This window comes from Nerophis ophidion, linkage group LG09 (assembly GCF_033978795.1).
Source record: "Nerophis ophidion isolate RoL-2023_Sa linkage group LG09, RoL_Noph_v1.0, whole genome shotgun sequence".
Taxonomy (NCBI): Eukaryota; Metazoa; Chordata; class Actinopteri; order Syngnathiformes; family Syngnathidae; genus Nerophis; species Nerophis ophidion.
This window is the reverse complement of record NC_084619.1, coordinates 19,364,397-19,382,857: the sequence shown is the minus strand read 5'-3', so window position 1 is coordinate 19,382,857 and position 18,461 is coordinate 19,364,397. Positions and strand designations below refer to the sequence as shown.

Genomic DNA, 18,461 nt, shown 5'->3' with positions numbered 1-18,461 from the left:
TGATTACCAGACAAGCGCAGGTTGAGCGGGTGGGTCTGGTGGGTAATGCTGGCTAACAGGCGCCCATCTAGAGAATACACCCTCTTGGGTACGTACAGTTTTACAACTGGAATCTTATGGAGTCTCATGAACTCAAAATCCAAAAAGTTATCATCTGCCCCGGAGTCAATGAGCGCGCAAATGTCTATTTGTTTGTTCGGCCAAGAAAGAGTACCTTTTAACTGCATTCTGCCTGCTGCCAACGAAGGAGAACGGCGACCTCTGGTGGACGTGTCTTCTGGCGAATGAGGGCGCACGCGTGGCCGTGCGACGGGGTGCGGCAGTACTTTGCAGCGGGAGATGAGATGATCAGCGGCCCCACAGTATAGGCAGAGATGGAGGCGAAGATGGCGTTCACTCTTGGTGGTGGTGAGTCGGCGGCCTCCCAGTTGCACCGGCTTGTCTATCTGCCACGTAGCAGAGGTGTCTTCGGGAACGAGTTGCTCCGTCTTGTAGATGGCGGGCCTGGCAGGCGCTGATTGGGTGCTAGGTGGAGCTTGTCTCCCTCGTCGATCCCTCCTCTCCTCCAATAGGCGGAAATAGATATGCAGCGCCAGCTCGATGAGATCGTCCAGATTCGTCGGAAGTGACAGCGGGATCATCATGTGACGAATCTCGTCCGCGAGCCCCAGGAAGAAGGTGTCCAACAGCGCCGAGGGACCCAAGTCACAGTCGGCGGCCATGGTGCGGAACTTGATCGCGTAATCCGCGACCCGTCGTGAACCCTGTTGCAGCCTAAAAAGGGATCTCGCTGCCTTTCTACCTGGGAGACGTCGTTGGAAGATTTACCTCAAAGATTTAGAAAAGTTCACGTATGTGGAGCTGGAGGCGATCTGACGGTTCCATTCAGCAGTTGCCCAGGTGCCCGCACGGCCAGACAGGTGGGAGATAACAAACATTACCTTAGCCCGCTCAGAAGTGAAAGCGGAAGCGTTTAACTCAAAATGTAGTCTTCCTTTTCTCCGGAAAAACATTCGGGTCGGGATAGCCGTATGTTGCTGGTTGTGTCGGCTGGGTGGATGAGAACGGTACGACGGTGGCTAGCAGCATGTTGACTCGCTCCAACATGGCGTCTTGACGCTCCGACAGTCCCTGTACACAACCAGCAGGTCTAGCTGGTCTTCCTGCTGGTTGATCCGTTGTGCCTGGCCTTGCAAGGCTCTTTTCCAGGAGTCTGTCTCTGCGGGTTCCATAGTATGGCTGGGACTTTCTGTAACAATCTGGTGTGGTGGATCCCAAGGATGCAGAGACGTTTAGTTTGTGGACAATAGTTCTCCCTTTTATTTTGGAAGAAGGATGAAGTAGCAAAAACAAAGGCGATGGTGGTACACACAAAAAACACACCATGTAAAAAAACTACAAAGATAAATTACCTACACAAAACCAAAAGCGCTAGACAAGGCTAGGAAAAATACTGAAGGAAAGAAGTAAAACAGAGAAACAAACTACAAAATAAAAACGCTAGACGAGGCTAGGAAAAATACAGGCAAACCTGAGATAATGCAGAAGAAGAACTAGAGAGTCCGCTGGCGAGACAAAATGACACATGCGTCTGTAACAAGCAGTAGACAAAGTCCCGGCGCACACCTGCAGACAGCAGCCAGGTTAAGTATGCTGCCACTAATCTAACTCAGGTGTGTGCTGCTACCTTGCGCCAGCTGCACTCTATACTGTGGACGAGAGAGAGAGAGAGAGAGAGAGAGAGTGAATATGGTGTGCAGACAAAACAGAAGTGAACAAGGAAATTTCAGATTACCACAGTATCCCCCCTTCAACGGACGCCTCCTGGCGGCCTATCTGGCTTGTCTGGGAATCGAATGTAAAATTCCTTGATCAAGTTCTTGTCAATTATGAGCGATCAATTTATTAAATGAAACTAGAAAAAAAATACCAGCAGCGGGAAAGTGTAGATCCATGAAGGAAAGAAGAAAATGAATGAATGTTTATAACTGAATAAATTTACACACGCATAAACATTTGTTTTCTTTTGTATTATTTTTTTATAAATTAAGTCAAGTTTATGACGACCTCAAAACACAATATAGAAAGTGAGTTATAACAGGATAATCCATAAATTTATCATTTGTTTTCAAACTGGTTACTAAAAAGTGGGATCCCAAAAATATAGTTACACCGCATTTTCATGACTTATTGGGGTTCCTGCGACCCCATTTTGAAAATTCCTAGCGCCAACACTGTCCATCACTACTAAATACTATAACATGCAAAATAAGAGGGGTTCCGGTTTGGTAACCGCAGGATTAGGTCTCTGCTTTTTGCAGATGATGTGGTCCTGATGGCTTCATCTGACCGGGATCTTCAGCTCTCGCTGGATCGGTTCGCAGCCGAGTGTGAAGCGACCGGAATGAGAATCAGCACCTCCAAATCCGAGTCCATGGTTCTCGCCCGGAAAAGGGTGGAGTGCCATCTCCGGGTTGGGGAGGAGACCCTGCCCCAAGTGGAGGAGTTCAAGTACCTAGGAGTATTGTTCACGAGTGAGGGAAGAGTGGATCGTGAGATCGACAGGCGGATCGGTGCGGCGTCTTCAGTAATACGGATGTTGTACCGATCCGTTGTGGTGAAGAAGGAGCTGAGCCGGAAGGCAAAGCTCTCAATTTACCGGTCGATCTACGTTCCCATCCTCACCTATGGTCATGAGCTTTGGGTCATGACCGAAAGGATAAGATCACGGGTACAAGCGGCCGAAATGAGTTTCCTCCGCCGTGTGGCGGGGCTCTCCCTTAGAGATAGGGTGAGAAGCTCTGCCATCCGGGAGGGACTCAAAGTAAAGCCGCTGCTCCTTCACATCGAGAGGAGCCAGATGAGGTGGTTCGGGCATCTGGTCAGGATGCCACCCGAACGCCTCCCTAGGGAGGTGTTTAGGGCACGTCCAACCGGTAGGAGGCCACGGGGAAGACCCAGGACACGTTGGGAAGACTATGTCTCCCGACTGGCCTGGGAACGCCTCGGGATCCCCCGGGAAGAGCTAGACGAAGTGGCTGGGGAGAGGGAAGTCTGGGTTTCCCTGCTTAGGCTGTTGCCCCCGCGACCCGACCTCGGATAAGCGGAAGATGATGGATGGATGGATGGAAAATAAGATATGATTACTACATATTGTTGCTTTAGAAGTTAAGATTATACTGACAGAAATTATAAAATAGAAGGAATAAATAGTAAATGACAAGTCCTGCCTTGGATTCTTTCAACATTTCATATTTCTCTCCAGCTTTCATTTTCATTCCTAAAGCATACCAAGCAAAGTGTATGTTTACATATTCAGTAAGTGTGTCAAGAAAAGGGAGAAGGCATGCGGTCAGGACGGAAATGTCCAGCGTGAGCACTTCCTGCTCCAGATTCAGATTTCTTCATCCAGTTGGGCAAATTGTCGGAAAAAAAAACCAATTGGGTTTAAGAAAAAAGTGCCTAAGAGATCAAGATAGTGTTGACCCTAAATGACCACAGCAGTGCAACAGTGCAGCAAGACGCACCCAATGTGCGACTATAAACAGCTGGAAGTGACTCCTCGTTAGGCTTGTTTGAGGTGCATGCAGGCACATCAACACGTGACAAACCACTCTCCATTAAGTGAACCCTCTTGCATCCAGACCAATTTCAGCGGGGATAAACAACGGTAAACATGTCAGCTGCTGCAAAACAAACCATAGAAAGTACATCCCATTTCTGCATGCTAGTGTGTCACATGGACTGCTCAATGCCATCGCTTTGTGTACAGTTGCACAATAATATATATACAGTACTGTTTAAGCCTGAGGGCGCCACCAGAATTGTTGTTAGAGCAACGCTACACTGACCATATAAGCATTTCTCTGTCTTTTTAGTAGAAGTCAAGCATTTAGTCTCACCTCTGACTTTCCCTTGAGGGAATGAATGGAACCATATTTAGTAACACTGAAAATACATTTGCAAGTTTAACCAGAAAATACATTTAAGTGTGTGTAATTGCAATTTGCAAACTTCACTATGACATGACGCATGTGCAGTTCCTTAATTATGGGGCAGTAAAAAACAAGAAAATCAAACAAATAGTGGGAAAAATACTAATTAACTGTCCCCTGTCACTTACTTTTGTGGGGGGGGGTTTCTGCCAAAAGTCGCATGTGAGTGCTTTTAGATGTGGCGGCATTGTTGAGAAGAGACACAAGTTTGTTCGTGTTTCCAAATTTGTCCAAAGGGTCCAAAAAAGTCACTAGTTGCTTTTTTGAAAAAGATCATCTCAAGGGGGTCTGAATACTAAGAAAACCAACAAATTATTTCTAAAACTGAATGTGGAGAGGGGCGTGGTCCACGTGTTCCCTGCGGGCGGGGTGTGTGCAGGGGCCGGCCATGAAGCAGCCAACAGGTGAGTGGATACCTCAGCTGGAACGAGTTATCTAATCACCTGTTCCTTTATTGGCAACCATGAAGACAGGGGGACTGACAAGCAAGAGGCAGACGGCTGAAAAGCAAGAGCACTGCACATTAAGTTTTGTCAAAGAGAAAATAAAACAAATTTGTGCAAATGGCCAGAGGAGGAATGGGGAGTGAGGTTGCTGCCGCTCCTGGTGGGGGAGGCACAGCGGGGGCCACACCAACCTAGATCGGGTCGGCAGCAGCCCGGTAGACCACCAAGGAAAGTTCCGGGCGATGAGGTTGGGCCCAGAAGACCGTCCCTTCGTCCTGGCGCAGCAATTGCGGGACGCGGCAACCCGGTGGCTCCAGCCGAACGGACAGGACCCAAGAATGTTGGAACACATTCTCCTGGAACAATTCGTCGACGGCATCCCACCCAGGACCGCCGCGTGGATGAGGTACCACCGCCCCGCCGATGTCAAAACAGCAGTGACACTGGCCGAGGACCAGGATTTTGCAAGTTATATATGGGCATCACCATGGAGACACTCTCATTTGCTGGGGGCGGCGTCGCGTAGTGGGTAGAACGGCCGTGCCAGAAACCTGAGGGTTGCAGGTTCGCTCCCTGCCTATTGACATCCAAATCGCTAGCGTTGTGTCCTTGGGCAGGACACTTCACCTTTGCCCCCGGTGCCGCTCACACTGGTGAATGAATGATGAATGAATGATAGGTGGTGGTTGGAGTGGCCGTAGGCGCAAACTGGCATCCACGCTTCCGTCAGTCTACCCCAGGGCAGATGTGGCTACTGATGTAGCTTACCACATATTCCGATATTGTCCAACACTTAATTACCGATTCCGATATCAACTGATACCGATATATACAGTCGTGGAATTAACACATTATTATGCCTAATTTTGTTGTGATGCCCCACTGGATGCATTAAACAATGTAACAAGGTTTTCCAAAATAAATCAACTCAAGTTAAGGAAAAAAATGCCAACATGGCACTGCCATATTTATTATTGAAGTCACAAAGTGCATTATTTCTAGTGTGTGAATGTGAGTGTGAATGTTTTCTGTCTATCTGTGTTGGCCCTGCGATGAGGTGGCGACTTGTCCAGGGTGTACACCGCCCTCCGCCCGATTGTAGCTGAGATAGGCACCAGCGTCCCCTACGACCCCAAAGGGAATAAGCGGTAGTAAATGGATGGATATAAGAAATATTTTAATAATATATATTCTATGTTAGGGCTTCACGGTGGCAGAGGGGTTAGTGCGTCTGCCTCACAATACCAAGGTCCTGCAGTCCTGGGTTCAAATCCAGGCTCGGGATCTTTCTGTGTGGAGTTTGCATGTTCTCCCCATGAATGCGTGGGTTCCCTCCGGGTACTCCGGCTTCCTCCCACTTCCAAAGACATGCACCTGGGGATAGGTTGATTGGCAACACTAAAATTGGCCCTAGTGTGTGAATGTGAGTGTGAATGTTGTCTGTCTATCTGTGTTGGCCCTGCGATGAGGTGGCGACTTGTCCAGGGTGTACCCCGCCTTCCGCCCGATTGTAGCTGAGATAGGCGCCAGCGCCCCCCGCGACCCCGAAAGGGAATAAGCGGTAGAAAATGGATGGAAATGGATATTCTATGTTAAAGAAAACAAACGTCATTAACAATACTAAAGGACATCAAAACGCATCAATTGAATTTGTTTTAATCAGCCTCTTAAATCCTCAAGCAGCTAGAAAATTATAAAATTATTTTGCAGAATAGACAATATGTCTGATATTTTGTATTTCTGTCAACCCAAAATGTTGACACACACACACATACAACGGAGTCTATCATCTGTCTTTGTAGCACAAGCACCAATCCTGAAGCCGTGTGTGGAAATCAAACGCAAAATAGCGCTTGCAAAACAATGGTTAGTGTTGATAAATCACATTGCCTTTGCTTAAAAATGATATTTGCATCTCCCTTCTCTAGTACTGTGGGCGTTTTGATGATCAGCATATATTTTGCATATTAATAAAGACAGAGACACAAAACGGATTGCACTACAAATTTGCTATACTGGCAACACTGTTCCCTCCAGCTACATCTTCTTATGCTCTGGCAGACCAGGGCCCTCATGTACCATGCTAGCGTACACACAAAAACCTACACTATGCCTTTTTTTCACTGCAAAATTGACATGTATCAAAACTGGCGTTGATGTGGAAACGCGCGCTGCTTCTCGCCAACTCCATAGCTGCCGTACACACATTTCAACAGGCTGTGGATACTATAAAATTCAGGCTCCGGAATTCATTTAGGAGATCCTCAGGTCCTACTCTCTCTGATTGGTCAAAAGCCTCTAATTTGACCACAGTGGGCAATTTTGCTAACAATTTTGAAACAGAGTTGGCTCTCTCGAAACACAGTTCTGGGCGTGCCAAGCCACGCAAACGTCTGTGGCGGATTCCAAGTGGATGTAACAAAAAAATGTGCTTGAATTTGTCAGTGCGAACACTTTATTACATGGGAATTTTACTCGCGTACGATTTGATTGTACATACATATTTAGTAGGAAAGCCACGCAACTGTTGTTACATGAAGGCTCAGTGTGTATGACGTGTGTTAAGAAAGGAAGTTACGATGCCATTTACTCTAATTAATATATTGTACGACATCAGGGATCTTTAAAAAAATGTCACATCTGAATCGCGATTATTATTTATTCCATTCCAAAATAGATTCATAATTAATAAAAATCCATAAAGAAATATCACTTTTTAAAAAGACGTTTAAAGCTCATCTTGGTGCTTACTCTTTGCACGTATACGCTTTATGTCAGCAGCCAAGAGGAGCATTTATAACCTGTAACCTGCTTTGAAAAGGTTTTATTACCATTATTATACAAAATAATATGTTGCGAGAATCACGTTGAATCGAGAATCTATTTTGTAAGGCAGTGGTTCTCAAATGGGGGTACGCGTACCCCTGGGGGTACTTGAAGGTATGCCAAGGGGTACGTGAGATTTTTTTTAAATATTCTAAAAATAGCAACAATTCAAAAATCCTTTATAAATATATTTATTGAATAATACTTCAAAAAAATATGAATGTAAGTTCATAAACTTTGAAAAAAAATTAAAACCATGCAATATTCAGTGTTGACAGCCAGATTTTTTGTGGACATGTTCCATAAATATTGTTGTTAAATATTTCTTTTTTTGTGAAGAAATGTTTAGAATTAAGTTCAAGAATCCAGATGGATCTCTATTGCAATCCCCAAAGAGGGCACTTTAAGTTGATGATTACTTCTATGTGTAGAAATCTGTATTTATAATTGAATCACTTGTTTATTTTTCAACAAGTTTTTAGTTATTTTTATATCTTTTTTTTCCAAATAATTAAAAAAAGACCACTACAAATGAGCAATATTTTCCACTGATATACAATTTAATAAATCAGAAACTGATGACATAGTGCTGTATATTACTTCTTTATCTCTTTTTATTTTAACCAAAAATGGTCTGCTCTGATTAGGGGGTACTTGAATTAAAAAAATGTTCACATACGGTACATCACTGAAAAAAGGTTGAGAACCACTGATGTAAGGAAACGAATCATGAGTTTTTGTAAGAGTCACAATTCTCAACGACATGCAACGACAGTCCCGTTATAATGTGTTTATGAGCGAGGGCGGAAAGGAACATATAACTACTTTTTCAACACATTAGTCTTTTATTATTTTGCACGACACAACCAATGTTGTAATAGTAGTAAAGAGCAAACTGCTTGGTCAGCAATAACACCGTTGATGTATGTCAATTGTAGTAAAGTACAGAGAGTGCAACACGCTTGCGTTTCAAAGCTTAGTCATGCAACTGACATTTTAAAGCGCATGCAGAGATAGAAAAAGCCGCTGTAGGATGACCACTCATCATAATTCAAATGCACCTTCTGCCATATTGTGAAGTTCATCAAAATAAACTACACCAGGAGGTTGCTTACAACCACAGGTGTTACTGCCAATGTGTTTTTAACCAGGTGCTAATTAGGGACCACTTTTGGAGACAACACATACAACGACTACAGAAGACTTGGTCGAGGTGTTAACTGGAACATTTTCAACAATTAAGATAAATGATACAAAGATGCTCTGCCAATTTTCAAGTGTCGTTATGCACAAAGTAACATGAACCCTCACTGTCTGCTTCATGAAGTCAATATGAGACTAGTCTCTAACAACTTTCGGATAGAGACAAACAAGTCTTTTAGTGTCAAATTGCACTAAAATATGCTTTCAAAATAATGTAATCATTCCTCACTTTCATAGAGTGCACAATTTGAATATAATAACAATACATTTATTATCCACAAAAGTTGCGGTTGATACAGTATGTGTTTGTCGGAAATGTGGCAAACGGTAGGGATCACAAAATACTATTTGTATAAATGAGTATGGGGTAGGATGGGTGACAGTTCACTTGAGATCAAATGGCGATGAAAATAATAAATTTAATTTTACACATTTTTTTCTGATGGACCCTAAAATGTATTCGGCTTTTGTTGTACAAAAAAAATGGAAAAAAACGAACGTCATTAACAAAAATAAAATAAATAAATAAACAGCAGCAGACACCAAAACAAATCAATTGCATTTGTTTTAATCAGTCTACTAATAGAATTCAGCAGCTATGAAATTATATTGCTGAATAGATGATAAGGCTTTTATATTTATTTTTGACAGTCCAAACATGTTGACAAGCATACGTAGGACGGAGCTGCAGCGCGTAGGCCTCCTTTTTCACAGCTATTTCTTCTCAACTGCCAGTGTGCACGTGCTAAACATAGATGCAAAACAGAACCGGCAGAACAGTTTAAGTCTTGATAAATAATATTGTGCTGAATAATTATATTTGCGTCTTCTCCTACCAGTATATTTTACGTGATATTGGCTTAGCTTTGTATTGATTCCATTGTATTTATTTTTAGTGTTGTTTATTTTAATTTTTCTTTTTACTCATGTTTATGTGAGGACTCTTCTTCGGCATGGTAATGCCGGTGTAGTTTTCCCGTGGATGCGTCGAAGCAGAACACAGCATAGGTAAGATAAAGGGTATTTATTTAATAACAAAAGCCTATGAACAAAAACACTGGTGTAAAGAGAAAAGGTAAACAAAAGACGCTAGCGTGAAAGCTAGGATAAAACACAAGGAAAACTAAAACTTGGTACGAGGACACAAAAGAGTAAACAAAAACATTCAGCATGAAAGCTGGAATATAAAGTGGCTTAGCGTGAGAGCTAGCGAGAAAATACATACGAAGGATGAGAGTCGTCACTGATGCGCGTGGGCAAATTAGGATCCGAGAATGAGTGAACAGAAAAGGTGAGCTTAAATAGGAGGGTGATAATTATTAGCAGGTGTGCGGGGCGAGACTAGCAGGTGGACTGATGAGTGACCATGATGACAAAGCAAACAGGAAATGAAGAATCGGAGAAATATACAAAATGGAAAAATAAATAGTGTAGATCTGAGCAGCAGATTGCAACAGTTTATATGCCTTAATTTTATTTTTAGGGTGTTTTAGCTGCCTCTTGTTGTCTTTGAATTATGTGCCTTTTATTATGGTGTAGTGTTTGTATGTTTTTTAAAGTGCACTACAAATAAAGTTGGATTGAATGGATTGGATATAGCTGTGAAAAAACTATTACGCTTCACGTTTTCGGGTGAAAGTATCATACCTGAAAAATAGGTAGTTTGTAAACGGTTCAGATCAGTTTCTGTTTATTTCGAACACGCATACAATATAATGTAATTCATCACATATTTCCAGTTGTTTCATTACAACACGTCCAGAAAGGAGTAGGAAGAAGCAGAGCTTATTTAATCCTACCCGTTTTTATACCATAACAATTTTATCCAATTTCCTTCTTCTTTATATCAGATCAGTGAACAAATAAATAATAAATATACCATAGTAAGTAAAGACATATTAAATACATTAATAATCTTTGTCTCAATAAAAGGAAAAAAAAAAAGGTTGCAGATGTTCATCATAATTATAATTCTGTGTACATTGAACACTTGTAGTTTGAAGTCTCTTAAACTGAATTGTTTGATTTATTTGGCTAATCCATTCCATGATTTAATTCCACGTAGAGATATGCTAAATGCTTTAAATGAGATTTTCCTCTAAGGTTATATTTCTCCTCTTTTGTTGTGCATTTTTTGGTAGCAGGTTAATAGTTTGCTTTGCACATAATTTTAGCTGTTTGCAAATGCACCAAATTGTTGAATTTCAATAACTGTGATTAAATAAATTAAAGATTTGTATGTTGTCTCTATCCAACATTGTGTATTATTCTAACTCAACATCTTTGTAACACCGTTAGTGAATGAAGCGCACATTTGTAGTTGTTTCCCCATATATCTGCAGAATAACTCAGATATGATAACACTAGTGAGCAGTAGAGAATATGAAGTGAATTTTGGTCTGGAACATGTTTAGCTTTATTCATTATTGACGTGTTTTTTGCTATTTTATGTTGTAAACTGTATGTTGTACTGTAGATGCATTTATTCCCTGGGCTTATTAGCCCATAGAAACATGTTTTGTAGACATTCTAAAAATATGTATCATTAAAAAAATTAAATACAAATTTGGCCTAGTTTTTAAATTAAAATGTACTGTATTTTTCGGATTATAAGTCGCTCCGCAGTATACGTCGCATTGGCCGAAAATGCATAATAAAGAAGGAAAAAAACATATATACGTCGCACTGGAATATAAGTTGCATTTTTGAGGGAAATATATTTGATAAAATCCAACACCAAGAATAGACATTGGAAAGGCAATTTAAAATAAAGAATAGTGAACAACAGGCTGAATAAGTGTACGTTACATGACGCATAAATAACCAACGGAGAATGTGCCTGGTATGTTACCGTAACATATTATGGTAAGAGTCATTCAATTAACTATAACATATAGAACATGCTATACGTTTACCAAACAATCTGTCACTTCTAATCGATAAAGCCAATGAAATCTTCTTCCTCGATGTCGCTTCTAAACAACTCTGCCAACTAATAAGGTATGCGCCGCTTCCTCGTTTTCTGCTGCATATTTCACTACGTCCAGTTTGTTATGTGCAGTGCATGATTTCCTTTTTGGTGCCATTTTTGTTCAGCCCTTCTCAGTTTTTATAAGTTACCGCCAATGATGAAATGATCCATTTTAATAGCTACGGCAGTAGCATATAGCAGTTAGCATTCCATGACCCACAATGCACTTCTGCCATGACCCTCCCCCGCCGAATTCTTATTGGTTGACGTGTGTGTGACGATTGCTGACAATTTCTTCGTCTCTTCCGCAAATGAGATAAATAATATTACTTGATATTTTACGGTAATGTGTTAAATATTTCACACATGAGTTGCTCCGGAGTATATGTCGCATCCCCGGCCAAACTATGAAAAAAACTGCGACTTATAGTCCGAAAAATACGGTACACCGTTTTCCACAAGTGGAATCTCCAGGCATGAATGCTTCGCCATCACTCACATTCCGAGAACACCACATCTCCGAACAGCCTCATTGTGAGACGACTTGCCACTGAAAGGTAACCTGGAATTGACGAAATGCATACTGGAGTGGTGTGACAGTATATGTACACACTTGCGTACTGGAGTGGTGTGACAGTATATGTACACACTTGCGTACTGGAGTGGCGTGACAGTATTTGTACACACTCATCACAGATACTACTAAATGCGACATAGCCCTGGGATTAAGTATATTTTGTATTACGGCTGCACAGTTCAACATCAAACCTAATGGATTTAATCCCAGAAAGCAGTCCAGGAGAGAAAGTAATTGAGGGAGGAAAAATTGGTGACTTTTCAGGGATGTTACACAAGCGTGTCTTCATTTCATCACGTTTGGACTACTGCAATTCCCTCTATGTTGGTATGAACCACGCCTCAATCGCTCCATTGCAGTTAGTCCAAAATGCTGCTGCTGCTCGCCTTTGAACTGGCACTAAAAAACATGAGCACATTATCCCGGTTTTAGCATCCCCAGTTCAAGTTCATTGTTCTTCGGTTAACAAACAAACAGTTACACATACATAAAATGAAAAAATGTTGCAGACCGAAAGGGTTTAGGCTGAAGTTGAAAACTTATTGCGCCAAACCCTATAAGCAATGTCAAGTACAAAATAAATATAAACTTACGAAAATGTGTTCATTTTAGAATTTGTTTTAAAATACTGTTGTTTGTTTTTAAATCTGTTAACGGATTAGCGCCACAATATATGTCAGACGTTTTAAAAATGTACACCCTCACAAGGTCTCTGAGGTCAGCTGATCAGTTTCTTCTTGTCGTCCAAAAAACCAGTTTAAAATCCAGAGGTGATCATGCATTGTCTGCTGTGGCTCCAATACTTTGGAACAATATCCCTATTGTTATTCCGACGGCTCGCTCTTTAATTACATATTTTTCCTCGTTGGCTTTCAAACCAGCCTGAGAGCTGTGTGATTTTAGTCTATTTTATTTCCTCTGATGTATTTTATGTATTTACTTTTGTTATATTTAAATGCTTTGGTAACACTTTAGTATGGGGAACATATTCTAAGTAACAAAAGCTTCATTTAGAGTTATTTGGACACTAAGGGAAGATATTGTAAGTAGCGAATACGTTTTTTTTAAATGTGCTATGTAAATGAAGTGGATTGGATTGGATTTAAATTCAATATTATATTCATGGGTAATGTAATACTTGAATATAAATATCACAAAACATATTCCTCTCCATTGCAGCCCTGTTGCATACTCCTCCTGAATTCAGAACCAATATGCACCATATTGTATTAAAAGTACACAATGACCAAATACATTTTTTTGAAATGTGCTATATAAATAGAGTGTATTGTACTGGATTCACAATAAGTGTTATATTAATGGGTAATGTATTGTATTCTATACTTTAATGTAACTACCCCAAAACATATTCCTCTCCATTGCAGCCTTGTTGCATACTCCTCCTGAATTCAGAACAAATATGTCCCATGGTGTATTAAAGTACACTATGAGCAAATACGTTTTCTGAAATGTGCTATATAAATGAAGTGGATTGTACTGGATTCACAATAAGTGTTATATTAATGGGTAATGTATTTTATTCTATACTTTAATGTAAATACCCCAAAACATATTCCTCTCCATTGCAGCCTTGTTGCATGATCCTCCTGAATTCAGAACCAATATGCCCCATATTGTATTAAAAGTACACAATGACCAAATATGTTTTTTTGAAATGGGCTATATAAATGAAGTGTAATAATTTTTTACAATATTCTAAAACATGTTCCTCTCTATTGCAGCCTTGTTGCATGCTCCTCCTGAATTCAGAACAAATATTTCCCATGTTGTATCTGAGAAAGGCGCGAGCGCCCCCGCCACCCCAAAAAGGGAATAAGCGGTTGAAAATGGTTGGATGGATGGATGGATGTATTAAAGTACACTATATGAGCAAATACGTCTTTTGAAATGTGCTATATAAATGAAGTGGATTGGATTGGATTCAAGTTCAGTATTATATTCATGGATAATGTAATACTTGAATATAAATATCCCAAAACATATTCCTCTCCATTCCAGCCTTGTTGCATGTTCCTCCTGAATTCAGAACAAATATGCCCCATATTGTATTAAAAGTACACAATGACCAAATACGCTTTTTTGAAATGTGCTATATAAATAAAGTGGATTGTACTGGATTCACAATAAGTATTTTTTCATGGGTAATGTAATACTTTATTCTATACTTTAATATAAATATCTCAAAACATATTCCTCTCCATTGCAGCCTTGTTGCATGCTCCTCCTGAATTCAGAACAAATATTTCCCATGTTGTATCAAAGTACACTATATGACCAAATATGTTTTTTGAAATGTGCTATATAAATGAAGTGGATTGGATTGGATTCATGTTCAGTATTATATTCATGGATAATGTAATACTTGAATATAAATATCCCAAAACATATTCCTCTCCATTGCAGCCTTGTTGCATGCTCCTCCTGAATTCAGAACAAATATTTCCTATGTTGTATCTGAGATTGGTACCAGCGCCCTCCGCGACCCCAAAAAGGGAATAAGCGGTAGAACATGGATGGATGTATTAAAGTACACTATATGAGCAAATCAATCAATCAATCAATCAATGTTCACTTATATAGCACAAACCACAACACAAACCACTACGGCATCCTCGGTAGGCCCACATAAGGGCAAGGAAAACTCACACCCAGTGGGACGTCAGTGACAATGATGACTATGAGAACCTTGGAGAGGACGAAAGCAATGGATGTCGAGCGGGTCTAACATGATACGTCTTTTGAAATGTGCTATATAAATGAAGTGGATTGGGATTCACGTTCAGTATTATATTCATGGGTAATGTAATACTTGAATATAAATATCCCAAAACATATTCCTCTTCATTGCAGCCTTGTTGCATGCTCTTCCTGAATTCAGAACAAATATGCCCCATATTGTATTAAAAGTACACAATGAGCAAATACATTTTTTTTAATTGTGCTATATAAATAAATTGGATTGTACTGGATTCACAATAAGTATTTTTTCACGGGTAATGTAATACTTTATTCTATACTTTAATATAAATATCTCAAAACATATTCCTCTCCAGTGAAGCCTTGTTGCATGCTCCTCCTGAATTCAGAACAAATATTTCCCATGTTGTATCAAAGTACACTATATGAGCAAATACATTTTTTGAAATGTGTTATATAAATGAAGTGGATTGGATTGGATTCACGTTAGGTATTATATTCATGGATAATGTAATACTTGAATATAAATATCCCAAAACGTATTCCTCTCCAGTGCAGCCTTGTTGCATGCTCCTCCTGAATTCAGAACCAATATGCCACATGGTGTATTAAAGTACACTATGAGCAAATACGTTTTCTGAAATGTGCTATATAAATGAAGTGGATTGTACTGGATTCACAATCAGTATTATATTAATGGATAATGTACTTTATTCTATACTTTAATGTAAATACCCCAAAACATATTCCTCTCCATTGCAGCCTTGTTGCATGCTCCTCCTGAATTCAGAACCAATATGCCCCATATTGTATTAAAAGTACACAATGACCAAATACGGATTCACGTTCAGTATTATATTCATGGATAATGTAATACTTGAATATAAATATCCCAAAACATATTCTTCTCCATTGCAGCCTTGTTGCATGCTCCTCCTGAATTCAGAACAAATATTTCCCATGTTCTTTCTGAGATAGGCGCCAGCGCCCCCCGCCACCCCAAAAAGGGAATAAGTGGTAGGAAATGGATGGATGGATGTATTAAAGTACACTATGAGCAAATACGTCTTTTGAAATGTGCTATATAAATGAAGTGGATTAGATTGGATTCACATTCAGTATTATATTCATGGGTAATGTAATACTTTATTATAAATATCCCTAACAATATTACTCTCCAGTGCAGCCTTGTTGCATGTTTCTGAATTCAGAATCAATATGCCCCATATTGTATTAAAAGTACACAATGACCAAATACTTTTTTTGAAATGTGCTATATAAATAAATTGGATTGTACTAGATTCACAATACGTATTTTTTCATGAGTAATGTACTTTATTCTATACTTTATTATAAATATCTCAAAACATATTCCTCTCCATTGCATGCTCCTCCTGAATTCAGAACAAATATGTCCCATGGTGTATTAAAGTACACTATGAGCAAATGTGTTTTCTGAAATGTGCTATATAAATGAAGTGTATTGTACTGGATTCACAATCAGTATTATGTTAATGGGTAATGTACTTTATTCTATACTTAAATATAAATACCCCAAAATTAATTTCTCTCCACTGCAGCCTTGTTGCATGCTCCTCCTGAATTGAGAACCAATATGCCCCATATTGTATTAAAAGTACACAATGACCAAATATGTTTTTTTGAAATGTGCTATATAAATGAAGTGGATTGGATTGGATTCACGTTCAGTATTATATTCATGGATAGTGTAATACTTGAATATAAATATCCCAAAACATATTCTTCTCCATTGCAGCCTTGTTGCATGCTCCTCCTGAATTCAGAACAAACATTTCCCATGTTGTATCTGAGATAGGCGCCAGCGCCCCCCGCGACCCCAAACAGGGAATAAGCGGTAGAAAATGTATGGATGGATGTATTAAAGTACACTATATTGAGCAAATACGTCTTTTGAAATGTGCTATATAAATGAAGTGGATTGGATTGGATTCACGTTCAGTATTATATTCATGGATAATGTAATACTTTAATATAAATAACCCATAACATATTCCTCTCCATTGCAGCTTTGTTGCATGTTCCTCCTGAATTCAGAACCAATATGCCCCATATTGTATTAAAAGTACACAATGACCAAATACTTTTTTTGAAATTTGCTATATAAATAAATTGGATTGTACTGGATTCACAATACGTATTTTTTCATGAGTAATGTACTTTATTCTATACTTTAATATAAATATCTCAAAACATATTCCTCTCCATTGCATGCTTCTCCTGAATTCAGAACAAATATGTCCCATGGTGTATTAAAGTACACTATGAGCAAATATGTTTTCTAAAATGTGCTATATAAATGAAGTGTATTGTACTGGATTCACAATCAGTATTATGTTAATGGATAATGTACTTTATTCTATACTTAAATATAAATACCCCAAAACTAATTTCTCTCCACTGCAGCCTTGTTGCATGCTCCTCCTGAATTGAGAACCAATATGCCCCATATTGTATTAAAAGTACACAATGACCAAATATGTTTTTTTGAAATGTGCTATATAAATGAAGTGGATTGGATTGGATTCACGTTCAGTATTATATTAATTGGTAATGTAATACTTTAATATAAATAGTCCATAACATATTCCTCTCCATTGCAGCTTTGTTGCATGTTCCTCCTGAATTCAGAACCAATATGCCCCATATTGTATTAAAAGTACACTATGACCAAATATATATATTTTTTAAATGTGCTATATAAATAAATTGGATTGTACTGGATTCACAATACGTATTTTCTCATGTGTAATGTAATACTTTATTCTATACTTTAATATAAATATCCCAAAACATATTCCTCTCCATTGCATGCTCCTCCTGAATTCAGAACCAATATGCCCCATGTTGTATTTAAGTCCACAATGAGCAAATAAGCCTGCTGCTGTATCCCCACCCTGCATCAATGTGTCATTCATAAAGTTAAGTGCGCCAATTGGGCTCGCATGAGGAAAGACGTCAAAAAAATGTGCAGGATGCGTTTGCCCGGAACTGTTGCTGCGGACATTCTGTGTAACAGTAACATCACCACCACGTTAATAAAGTGTACCTACTTGCACCCAGGAAGCAGTCCGTTAACCTTCTGAAACAGCTTGTCGAAGACGGACCATCTTCCATGTCGGACCGTGAGCGCAAACTGAGAGAGGAAGAAAGTGCGCTTCTGAGGAGCGAAGCCCAATAAAAATACAATAATACAAAAAAAAAAAAACTAAACAAAAACAAAAAACTACTCCGGGGTCCTAAATGTAGGAAGGGGGCGAGGAGGGTCCCGTGCTGCCCCTCCGCCGCCTCCGCCCGCTCACCTCCACCAGCGCTATGACGCAGCACCGCTGGCCGAGGTGTAGCTCCAGTCGGTCCGCCTCCTCGGCGTCTGTCCGCGCGGTGGATGAGCAGCAGCAGACTGGCAGGGCGAGCACACTCAGCACAGGCGACCGCGCGGGGAGCGCAGTCAAATACACGCGCACACGCATGTACGCTCCCGCGTGAACACGTGCACGGCGGAGAGAGAGAAAGCGCGGGGCGTCAAGTCGGCCGCGCGCACGCGTTTTCCGATCACTCCATTTCAAAATAAAAGGAAGGCTTTTCTTTTTTTTTCTTATTTCTGCTTCTTGGTGAGCAATACTTGGATAAGGATGATCATGAGGTTTGGGAACTTGCAAACGTGTACTCTTTAAAGGCCTACTGAA

The 18,461-nt window shown here is 40.0% G+C and overlaps 1 protein-coding gene across 1 annotated transcript in view; it reads right to left on the bottom strand.

Annotated features, from left to right (window-relative positions):
* pde10a (phosphodiesterase 10A) overlaps nt 1–18,250 on the bottom strand; it is a 154,640-nt gene extending 136,390 nt beyond the window's left edge. Inside the window, 1 exon segment of the mRNA XM_061910492.1 lies at nt 17,829–18,250. Within this exon segment, the coding sequence (XP_061766476.1) occupies nt 17,829–17,892 (64 nt within the window). The 5' untranslated portion in view covers nt 17,893–18,250.
* Between the last annotated feature and the right edge of the window lie 211 nt (nt 18,251–18,461).